At 32.7% G+C, this 12,603-nt stretch overlaps 1 protein-coding gene across 1 annotated transcript; it reads left to right on the forward strand.

Annotated features, from left to right (window-relative positions):
- The first annotated feature begins 1,714 nt into the window (after positions 1 to 1,714).
- Positions 1,715 to 10,722, forward strand: LOC106054739 (COMM domain-containing protein 4-like). Its single transcript, XM_056017529.1, has 9 exons — positions 1,715 to 1,905; positions 5,961 to 6,032; positions 7,050 to 7,115; positions 7,337 to 7,376; positions 7,583 to 7,702; positions 8,790 to 8,870; positions 9,664 to 9,725; positions 10,060 to 10,174; positions 10,425 to 10,722. The coding sequence occupies exons 1-9, from the start codon at positions 1,903 to 1,905 to the stop codon at positions 10,466 to 10,468; spliced, it is 603 nt and encodes a 200-aa protein (XP_055873504.1). The 5' UTR covers positions 1,715 to 1,902; the 3' UTR covers positions 10,469 to 10,722.
- The last annotated feature ends 1,881 nt before the right edge of the window (positions 10,723 to 12,603 follow it).

Genomic DNA, 12,603 nt, shown 5'->3' on the forward strand with positions numbered 1-12,603 from the left:
TAGACCATCGGAATGTCCAAAAAAACATTCTTCTGATCCAGAGTCATTTCGCCCGTATGCAAATTACCACCCCAGTGGTCAAAGGTCACAAGCTCCAGCTAGCCCCTCCCCCACCCTCGCAGCATCCGTTCACTAACAACTTCGATAGAGCCGACACAGACAGCCGTTAGGCATGTATTAGACAAACGATGGCTAATACATGCCTAACGGCTGTCTGTGTCGGCTCTATCGAAGTTGTTAGTGAACGGATGCTGCGAGGGTGGGGGAGGGGCTAGCTGGAGCTTGTGACCTTTGACCACTGGGGTGGTAATTTGCATACGGGCGAAATGACTCTGGATCAGAAGAATGTTTTTTTTTTTTGGACATTCCGATGGTCTAGAGGCTAGTTTCGCTTGGTGCATTATCGCTAGGCGGTGGTGTCGAATCCAGTGTCACAGGTTCGAGCCTCGGTCGGCACATGCCCTTATTTTCGTAGCATTTTAATTCACTACTTTCTCTCTTAAAAACTTGGTCCCTGGTGCTGTCATTCATTTATGTTTAATATATGTATGTATCATTTGTTTCAGCACCTAGCTTCAACTCTATGTTTACATTTACGTTTACTATGTATGTAAGCCATTGCGCACAACACAAAAATAATTTTAAGCTTATCAGGCTTATGTGTCATTAAATATAATTAAAGATGATATGATTTGAATTTAATTGTGTTTAATTAATTGCTATTCTTTTATAGACTTAGAGATGATATTTTAAAAGCTTTTTTAAATCAGCGGGCACTCTTCTAGCGATAAGAAAAAGTGCGCTGTCGACGCAATTAGAATCAAACTGGGCATTCCCCTACTAATTCCACATAGAAACTTTTCTAATGTACAAATAACGTAAACATTACACATGGACATTTTTTCCTCCTTATATTGCGGTCCAAAGAAGTTAGATAAATACTTATATAAAACAAATAAACAGGGGCCACACAGCTAACAATGGCAAGGGTGTAGAAAAAATCACCTAGACTAGAGTCAATAGCGGCATACACGTATGGGAGGGATCATTCCGTAACCTAAATTTGGAGGCCGCGGGGGGTGGGGTGAGTTGAGCGGCCAGTGAAAAAAAAATCAAGCTGATAACTGTTTATTTAAGGCCCTCCCCCACCTGTTTCAGAAGAGATGGAATGACCAGTATCGCAGGCGAGGCTAGGACAGTACAGGTAAAAATTGGTGCATGGTGAGATACTGGGGTTAGGTGTGACGTCAGTTACAAGCAGAGAAGGGTTAGGGATATACTCATATAGATGCTGTGGGTTGAAAGTGATAACCATTCAAGCTAGGTCCAGTGTTAAAAGAAACTTACTAAATGAAAGGAATTTGAAGATAATATATTGTTTTTAACATACATTCTTTATTCTTTGTACGCAATGTTTTCATGGCGTTGGCAAACGTTAATACTCATGTTTTGTTTTGCGTTCACAAGTTTAGTTGAATTCTAAGTATAAAAAGGCCTTGGCAATCAAAGTCTATTCTTATTGTCCAATAGCTGATGAGTTTATTTATAATCTACTTTCATTTTTTCCCGTGATGGTCTAACTATTAGGGAGTTAAAAACTGAAAATAAAAAATAAAAAAAAATGCGCCAACTTGTTCGCAATCAGTACTTTATTTATTATATGACAGAAAATGGCAAAAACAAAACATAAACATTGAAAACAAAATTTATTTAAAACAGCGAAACGAAACGGAAATAAATGGGGGCGTATTCACATGATTTATAAATAAAAAAAAAAGTCTAAATTAGACATCATTACATTATAGAGTCTAGAGACAATAGCCTAGTCTAGATCTACATAGATCTATAATAATCTATATAACAGAAACATCTCTGGATTAGGAAATTTAAAATTAACAACAAATGGTAATTCGAATTTGTAAAGTAAAGTTATTCAAGTAGAAATTTATGATTAATGATTAAATCTAAATCTCTATCATTTCATTAGTTATTAGTATAATAATTTTATATACTATGAAATCTAGATCCATGTAGTCTATGACCTATAAGTGTATAAGTATAATAGTATAACTATAACTAGATGTACTTGATGTAGATTGTTACTATAATGTTGTAAATCTAAGGCAAGCGCTCAACGAAAGGCAGGAGGTAACAATAAATGAGGTTTTACCGTATTATATTTACAGTAAAAATAGGCTATTGAGTCCCAGAGTGTCCCATCTTAAGACACTTAAGTATAAAGTGACACCAGTCCTTTTCTATCAAAATACCAGTACAAACCATCACACTTCTGAGTGCTGCCCCATGTCCTCAACACAGTTCATAGATAGCACAAAGGACGTTCTCTTGAGTCAAGATAGCGCATAATTCAATAACCTGCAGATCACTCCAGCCGGATCTACCACAGTCCTTCTTCCTAGTATCAACAAGTCTTCTACTACTTGTTTTGAATGGTGCTCTAATGCGCACCCATCAGTGTGGTGTGGGAGCACAGTTACAACATTGCCCCCTTCTCAGCTCTGTTTGTCCAGAACAGATTCAGGTGCCCTACAAGGTAGTGGACGTTGGTCAGTGCAGTTGGAGGTCGGTCTGTGGGAGCCACATGGCAGAGAGCGTGTTCCCCACGAAGTCATTGGAACTGTTCTCTATGGGTGCCACTTTCTCGATCTCCATACAGATGACAGAGATCGTGTTCCCCATGAAGTCATCAGAACTGTTCTTTGCTGGTGCCACTTTCTCGTTCTCCAGTTGGCCAGTCCATTCTTGAGACGATGGCGTGATCATTTTGTTTACTTCTTCGTGACCGTTGTTGCTGGTGCTCGCCTTCTGACACGTATAGAGGTAATGGCAATCCCTGTAGTAGTCATCAGAGCGATTGGTCCTGCACCCCGCTTCAGCAGACCTTCTCGGTGGACGTCCCATGACATACTTGTAGACCCACATGTAGCCATGGTTGCAAACACATTGTCATCTAGACTCTATATATTACTGTTGCAACTCTGCTCCCACGAGGAGATCTAGATCTATATAAATAATTAATTAATTATAATATAATATTTGTCTATAGACTTAAGATCTATCATCTAGTCATCTGCTCTAGAAATGATATAATAGATTATATATTTATTTTTTATTATATTATTAGACAATTAGTTATTAGTATATAGTCTAATCATCTATCTATACCTGGTAAGCCAGTAACACAGACTAAAAACACAAAATACCTAGGTGTTATAATTAATGAAAAACTGTCATGGAACCCAATATTGATGAAACTATAAAAAAAATCAAACAAAGCATTAGGGTTTATTAAAAGAAATTTCTATGAGCCAAATAAGAACATGAAACTAAAATGTTATTTAACCTTGATTAGGCCAATAATAGAATATGCATCCTCTGTTTGGTACCCCTAAGCTCAAGAAAATATTAAGAAACTGGAACAGACACAAAATAGAGCAGTGAGATTCATAACAAACGAATATTCACATTTGACTAGAGTAACCTTTAGTAAAATCACTAAATTTAGAAAGCCTTCAGGATAGAATTTAAGACTCAAAAGTAAAGTAGCAATTATACATAAAACACTGAACCATAATCTTCAATTATACAAAAACAAAATTTAATAAAATACTGAGAAAAACAAAAAGATAAAGGCACATTCCTCATCCCTTATGCTAGGACAAATTTTTACAAATACTCCTTCTTCCCTAGTGCTATTAGAGCATGGAATGGGTTGCCTGAGCTAGCCAGGAAAACCAGTGACTTAAATTTGCAGAATTTAGGTCATTGGTTAATATGCATGACTGAATGCATGACGTGTAGGAGGTAATCATCTTCTTTTTTGAAATAATGTCTGTATTATATAAGATAAGAGAGAGACAAAGCATTAGGGGTTATTAAAAGAAATTTCTGAACTACAAATCAATAAGAACATTACATAAAATCATAAAATTAAAAGATAAAACTTAAATGTTATTTAATTTAACTATTTTAACCTTGGTTATGCCAATAATAGAATATGCATCCTCTATTTGGGACCCTTCAACTGGAACTCAAGAAAACATTAAGAAACTGGAACAGACACAAAATAGAGCAATGAGATTCATAACAAACGAATATTCACACTTGACTAGAGTAACACCTTTAGTAAAATCACTAAATTTAGAAAGCCTTCGGGATAGAAGACTTAAAAGTAAAGTAGCAATTATACATCAAACACTGAACCATAATCTTCAAATACAAAAACAAAACTTAATAAAATACTCAGAAGCAAAGATATAGGCACATTCCTCATTCCATATTTCCTAGGAAAAATTTGTACAAATGCTCTTTCCTAATGCTATTGGAGCATATAAATAGGTTGCCTAAGCCAGGCAGGAAAACCAATGTCTTTGCAGAGTTAAATCATTGATTACAATGCATTACTAAATTGATGTAGGATGTAGTCATCTTCTTTTTTTGAAGTAACGTCTGTATCATATGATATTGAATACATAGATCTATACTGGTAATTTCAGCATTTAGCTGGCTAGAGCTCTATAATATCTAGATCTACTAGCTAGACCAATTAAAATGAATTATTATTATAGATCTATCACTTTCTGACACATTCAAATTCGCATCATGTTTTCTTTTTATTTTTCATTTCAATAATGACAATATCTTGAATAGCAGACCTAGATCTAGATCTATCTAGAAAAAAAATTATTATATCGGAAAAAAACTAAAATAAAGCTTAAGTTTCTGGACAATACAAATATATTGGTTGCTTTCAATTCCCAGCATTAGGCTAAACCCTGCATATTTAACGATGAAATTCAAGTCAGAAGGTGTTGGGGTTCTTAACAATCTTGAGAATTCACTAATGCAAAACATAATACTGAAACAAATTCATAATGAATAATTTAAACAGTAGTTATTATCTCAGTATTTCTGATTTTATTTTTTTTTACCAATTTTTATTCATTTTCTACGAATGAAAAGTCCTCAGAATAATATTATTTCCTCGTTCTGAAATTATTCTTTGGATCTATGTTGTTACCTGTTTAAGCTTCACATCTAATGACTATAACATTTGTTTTTGGTTAAAATGCTATATCATATATAACTTGTTTGACACCAAGGTATTTTGTACCTCTTCTAGTTTGTTTCATTTCTGCCTTTTCTTAAATCTTATTGAATATATTACTGAATTTTCTTCCTACACATGTCCGTGCATTTTTAAGGTTATAAGTGATGATATTCATTTTTTTTGGGCACAAATTTTTTATATCAAAAGCTGAAATACATTGTCCAATGGATATTCTATTTCTACCTGATAGGCTGTCAAAAAAAAAAAGGTTGTACCCCTTTCAGAGTGGGCAATCTATAGCCTTCTGAAAGTTTTTCCATTTATAAACCTTCGTTAATGGAATTTAAGACCCTAACCTTGAATTTTTTAAAGCCTGGAGTGTGGCAATTCTATATAGAGCAGATAATGTAAATATTAAACCCCCTTATGGTTTCAAAGCCAAGTGATTTAATTTCAGCCACTATACACCTCCCCTTTTAGGCTTTGGTTGTCAAATTGTGATTCTGAATTTTCCAACAATATGCCACTCTTGAAGACTCTTGATAGAATTTCTGAGAATTATTTTGAAAAGTCCACAGTGACAGGTTAAGTTAGTTACGTTAAAAAATGTATTTATTTATTTTTTTTGAAGTGTGAACCATTATTGTCCTTTATATATAGAGTGATTTGAAAGAAGGAGCAGAAAAGCCCACCCTCTAATTTTTAGATAAATGTACAGATTAGCATGAATTTGATATAAATATTTTTAATAAAATGACATGTTATACTTGTTACTATTGATGTACTGAGCAGTTTCTGGGGCCTTGTACACTATATATATATGCATAATTTAGAATTAGATGATACATTTTGTTATGCATATTTATGTAAAATTATTTTCTAATTTAAGAAATTCAGGTTTTGTGGAGATTTAGACTGTCCTGACTGGGTACTAGCAGAAATAAACATTTTATCTAAAATAGTAAGTGCTTTTAAAAAAATATGTCCTCTGATTTTCATTAGGTCAATTGACTTGTGCATACATGAATTGGCTTATCTTGTACTTTATCAACATTTTCATTAGGTCAGTTGTGCATATAAACATGTATTAGCTTATCTTGAACTTTATCAAATGTAATGACAAAGAACCATATACATAAATATATACAGTGCTTTTTTTTTGCCGTAGTCAGTGATGGATTGCCTAACTTTTAACTACTAATAAATTAATAATAAATGTTAAAATACAAGAAAAGTAATATATTTTTTTCACCACATTGAAAAAGGTGCCAGTATGCTGTACCGGTGCTTACCCTCACAAAAAAGCACTGAATATATATAAAGATATATTTATGCCAACTAAATTATTTGAATATTCAAATCTCTTGGCTCTGTTTTGCGTCTATGTTTTATGTCTTGATATAGGATTTGTGATCATATTCTTTTACCAAGTACTTTGATTTCATTGTAAGGATAACTCTTTTCTGCTTTAGAGAGAATAAATAAATAAATTATATCTTTTTATATAGTGCTGCTACTTTCATGCTTATAGCATGCTCAGAGCGCTATGGTCCAATCTCGTTTGTGGACCGGGAGAAAGGGTTATCTGGGAGGTTTTCTGTGCTGCCTTTAGGCTCTCAGTAAACACAACTCTACTTGAGTTGGGTGTTGAACCTTGAGCCCCCTTCAGAGGTAGCCAAGCCAAGGTCATGCATACTTAGTCTCTCGACCAGAAAGGTCGGACTGAACGTATGAATCAAAAATGTAAATGCTACTGGATTATTATCATTTTCTTTTTTATAAAAAAAAAGTTTCACAATTTAATTGGACAATTCCACTTTTTCTCCTCCAATCCTCTTTTACAGAAACTTTAAAAACTTCATTAATAATAAATTTAAACTTATTGTAATCTTAAAATTATAAATTGTAAAGTTTTAAATTTAATGAAGTAGAAATAATTGTATTTTTAAATTTTTTAATGTTACAATTTTTTTCCCAGACATCTGTTAAAATAAAATTTTTGACAGTTCAAGTTTTGAAAGATATTTTGGGTGAAAGTCTAGATGTAAGTGACACACAATTTTTTACTAAACTGAATTTAAAAAAAAAATATATATGTAATTTTATAATTTTAGTTAAACACATAATCACAAAATTATAATATATGATTGAAATGAAATATATAGTTTAAAAATGCTTTTCTATGGATTGTACTATTTCTTGTTGTATATATATTTCACTATTCAATATATCCAATATTCTGTACCATTTTTTTTTGTTCCACAGTATGAAAAAGTTCACAAGCTAACCTCAGACGCAAAATTTGGTGTGTTGCTGTGTGTGTTTATCTTAGTGTATTAATGATTAGAACTACATCAACTACAACATGCTTGATAAAACTAGCATTCGTCAGTTTTAGTTCAGCTGCCAAGTAATTAAGAATAATAGCAACTTTCGTGGTTTGATTTATGTTTATAATTGTTCCATCGAGATAGATGTTTTATAAAGTTTGTATGTTGTTTATATTCTCAGAAATCGGAGATATTAAAGCATCAATAGCTGCTTTGTCATTTATTCTGACAAGTGCTGCTAAATATAATGTTGATCCTGAAACTTTGTCCAATGAGCTACAGCAGCTTGGATTACCTAAAGGTCTGTTTTCTAGAGTAATGGAACAATAACGCATGCCTTAATTCTATTATCACAAAATGTCAGTCTATGGTTGATTTCAAGGGGGTGGTGCGGGCATGTCTTGGGGTGGATGACTTGAAATTACTGGTCTTGTTTTGAACAGGGTTAGAACAAATTGTATATAGTTGAGGTACTTAAGTCTACTAATCTCTACACATAATTGACCACACTTGATAAATTAAGTCTGACTTACAATAAGGTCGATATGAACAAGAAAAACTGGTGAAATATTTAAATCCAAAAAGGGTTGGGGTCAAGTGTTGATCATGCAACACTTTTAAACCAAATACTATCCAATCAAATAATTTCCCACAAAAGCAGATCAATATGAACAACCAAAATAATTATTTATTTCTCATTACTATTTATTATTAGGGTTTAGGTGCACCAGATGTTATAAATATGTAAATTACTGACCTGCTAAACAAAATATGCTAAGTATGACCACAAAAAATCTCCCCTCTCTTAAATAAAACTTAAGTGGGACTTCATACATCCATCCCTAACCATATTCTCTTTGAATTCCCCTCCCTAATCCACCTTAGGCAGACCTTACTTCCACTACAGCCCAACATAACCAACACCCGTTACGACAGTGCTGAACAACTGAAGAAAACAGCACACTTTTTTTTCATGGCATAGTCTCCAAAAGAGCTCACAGCTCAGCAGCAATAAAGCTGGCTAGAAGAAGAAGACATCCATCCCTGTAGCCCAGTTTGTAAACCCCATTCACCATGAGGTTGGAAATAATACAATCATCTCTCTTACTTAAAATCATTTTAAAAAATGTACTCTTCTATCCAATTAACAGCAGAATCCATTTACTTATACCACTATATTCATTTGTAATAGCAACAATCTTCATCAAACATAAAGCATGTACAAAACATGGTCTGTTTTGCTCCAAGCTTAAATAACTTTATATTATAGTCTACATAAATAAATGCATATATTTATCTTTAATTCATTTTTTAATAACTACAAATCACAATCCTGACTTGTGACAGTCTGTAGTTCTAACATGTACTTTTTTTTTTTTTAAACACAGAACACACAACATCCTTGTGCAAGTCTTATTCAGATGGTCAATCAAGTTTACAAGAACATTTTAGAAAAACCAGTCTTAGAGGTCAGAAGTGAAATTGTTGTTGAACTATCCCTTTGACTTTGTATCCATTCCTGTAGCTGGTTTTACAATTAAACACTTAAAAAACAACAACACTTTTCTTTCTTATAATAAAGCCCAGATTTTTTATTTTTTTTTTACTTAAGGGTTGGAGAAGTAGGTAAAGGGAATTGTAAATCAGTTGACCTAATTATTTAAAATATATTGCTAGATGTAATAATAATAGGCCACATTTGGAAAATGTATAATGAATGAAAGCTGTAAATTTACTTGTAAATATTTTTAACAATTTAGTTACATTATATATTTTAGTTTATGGTAAGAATATATGTTTTTATTGGGGCTAGTTTCTAATATGTATCATTTATTGGGATGCTTACCATTTTTTACTATAACTAAGTACTAACAAGTACTGGTGTAAAATGTTGTGTGAAAACAATCTAAAAAAAGCGTTTTAAAATATTTTATCGATACTTCAGAAAATTTAATTTAAGACACAGGTTTCCCCTTCAAGAAACAATGTACACACTAGTTGTTGCCCTTGCAAATTTTATGTTTCCGTTCTTATACATTTATAAATCAAAACTTTTAAAATTTCAACTGTGGATTATAAATTATAAACATTTTCAGTATTCTTTAGTGTTCCAAACAGATTTAGTATCATATCACAGTCTAATTTTGAATGTTATTTATTATGGTTTCCTTGCTCCTCTAGCTTCAAACCATCTAGTTGACAGAACTGGTATTTCTTATTTTTAAAAAAAAGTTACACATATTGTATTATTTATGTTTTCAGTGTCCAATCTTGATTCAGTTCAATGGAGAGTTGACTATGTCTTGAGTTCCAGTGAACTACAGGTGAATAGTGAGACTAGAGGTTTGCTTTGCAATAAAACATAAAAGCATTCATTCTCTACACTGCATATTTAAATTTGAGTAAAAAAAACAACTTCACATGATTCTTGGACAACAATGTTTTACAAGAGTTATTTAATATTTTTTTTTTATGCTAAGAAATCAATTCTATTATCTAACTTCAACCTTCAACTAATATTTAAAACTAAAACATTTACATTTAAGCCAACAATTTTACTGGGACACTAGTCTAGTTGTTAGATTTGACACCAGTCTAGTTGTTAAACTTGACATCAATCTAGTTGTTAGACTTGACACCAGTCTTGTTCTTCTCTAGGAAGTCAATGAACCAAGTGTCCAGCTAAAGCTAGGAATAAAGCCTGGGGAGACAAGTCACCTTGAACCTGTAACCTTCACCTTAACAGCAGACAAGTTTAGAGTTTTATTACATGGTGAGTCAAATTTCTTTTCAAGTGAAAGTTGGAAAATCATACAAGGTGGCTATTAAAGAAAAATAATAGAATAAACTTCTAGCTGGTTCTGTGGGTTAGTTGCACAATACATTACACAAAGACTCTTACCTGAATCACATACAGATTGGTGGATATCTATATTGCTAACTAATTTTATGCATGTTGAGTATTTTTAAAATTAAATGTTTTTATTACTGTTAGTCAACTCATTTATGTTATTTCATTTCAGAATTAAAACAAGCTCAGAACATCATGACCAATTTAGGAAATTAAATAAAGATTACATTGTGTAGGACTTATGGTTTATATTTACCTATGAATGTGTTGAAAGAGCTTTTTTGTACTTTGATTGTACGAGTTATTGTATGTTTTATTCTATAGTTTGCGGGTGTTGCATTCTTGTCAAAGTTGGTTTGAATGTGTTGCAAGAGCTACGTTGAGAAAGTGCAATTTTTTTTTAAATTGTGCATTTTTTTGTCAAATAATTTTTTAAATTAATAAACATTCTAATGTTTTAAAAAAATTAATCTTCCTTTTTTTAAATTAATTAATCTTCTTTCTGTATGCATGTACAATTTTAAATTGACAAAATGAAGTGTGCCAAAGCTTACTAAAGTAAGAATAGGAACACATGTCACAGTGTGGTACAACTTAATAAGACTACATAACAAAACTTTGGGACTGAGTATAATAAGGCTTGTCTTTGAGTCTGAAGATAAATGCCCCAGCAGGCATAACCATTGTTAGCCGATGGTTGATTTAGATTTTCTTTTTGTCATCTATGTCTATTCTCGGCAGCAAATTGTCTCTTGGTCTCAAATGTTTATCCCTTGGCCTTTGTAAGTAACCTCCATCTGTCTCATTGTGAAACCACATGCAACTAGATGCTCTCTTCTAAGTTAGTTAAAGCAAGTTGGTGCCTAAGCTGATTTTTAAAGGGTTTCCATCTTTCAGCTCACCAAAAAAGACTGCTTTTGGCATATTATGAGTATACAAAATAAGCAAATAGTAGTACCAACGTTAAACCTTGTGGCAAGTGAGAAGCCACTTTTAAAAAAGTATGTTTTTAAATATTTTTTTCATTATTAACTTGATTTTTACAAAGCTTTTATCTACTCACTCTGTCTATCTGTCTGTCTGGTAACATTTTTGTATTGTCCCTGTTATTTCTCCTTCACCCATTCTTGGATCAGGTTGCACAATTATTCAATGACATGAATCAATAAAAACAAAATTAACCAATGAGTGAATTAATTGCTGGTAATTATTTATTTTGGTTGATACCAACAAGGGAATATATTTTTCAGTATTCACAACTTCAGCTAAATATGTGGGGTTTTGTCCCCTTAGATAATTGAACAAGAGTTTTGTCCTACACACATTCTCGGATCAAGTTGAAACTTAAAGAAATTATTTATTTTTCCTATCAAAACATGAATCAATTTAAAAAATTAACCAATTAATTATTGATAATTATTTTGTTTGAAATTGAATAAGGGAAATAACTTTTACATTATTGAGATATAGTGCTGAGATCTTTCCCCTTAGATAAGCTTATTTTTATATTCACATACACTAATTGTGGCAAACTTTGCCCCTCAATAATCTGTTTATTTAGTCACATCAGATCCTGCCTAGACTCAAACCAAAAACCAGGGATTTATTTAAGCGCATCCTTAGAGACAGGAGCAATACATCGTAAATAATACCTGGTTGAATTTTCATATTAGTTTATCCTCCCTACAAAGGAGAAAAAAATGTGTACATTTCTTTATATATGCACATACATATAATATTGTTATAGCTCTGGTGGTGATGTGTAGTGTGTGTTGTCAGCCAACACAAATCACCCCAGGCCAGCCCTAGTCAAATGGTCAACTGTCGACAGTCAACCGCAATCACTGGCAAAGTTCAAGAAACATCTATGGTGAACACTTTTTAGGCCAGTCACGGTCATGTGATCAACTAGAAAAGACAAGTGATGTTGGGTTTTAGAAGGCTTTTAGGGACTCTGTATAAGAGCGTAAGTGTCAGAGTCAAGTCACTTTATGTTACCTCGCAACTTCACAAAGTCCAAGTTAGAGTTAAGAACCAGTCTAGTGTGTGAAGTCAGTCAGGAACAGAGAATTGAATACAAGTCCAGGAAGAGCCAGTGATGTTTGATACAGCGTTAGAGTTGATATGACAGAGTGGTTATCTATAGTGAAGCTTTTGTACAGTCAGTGTTGCCAATTGTACAGTATTGGCTGTGATTTATTGGACATTACAGTGTAATGTTACTTTGGAGCTGTGAGTTATCAAAATTTCTTTGAATTGGTTGAGTCACAATATGTATTTGTGTCCATAATAATTTCATGTATAAAGCACCCTCAATAAGCACAATGTACCTCAACTTACTTTGACCTAAT

The sequence above is a fragment of the Biomphalaria glabrata genome, chromosome 18 (assembly GCF_947242115.1).
Source record: "Biomphalaria glabrata chromosome 18, xgBioGlab47.1, whole genome shotgun sequence".
Taxonomy (NCBI): Eukaryota; Metazoa; Mollusca; class Gastropoda; family Planorbidae; genus Biomphalaria; species Biomphalaria glabrata.

What these genes read in the sequence shown, in the direction of transcription:
- LOC106054739 (XM_056017529.1), top strand. An exon ending in TTTTGGGTGAAAGTCTAGAT is followed by an intron (nt 7,116 to 7,336) that starts GTAAGTGACACA and finishes TTTGTTCCACAG; the next exon opens with TATGAAAAAGTTCACAAGCT. An exon ending in AACCTCAGACGCAAAATTTG is followed by an intron (nt 7,377 to 7,582) that starts GTGTGTTGCTGT and finishes TTATATTCTCAG; the next exon opens with AAATCGGAGATATTAAAGCA.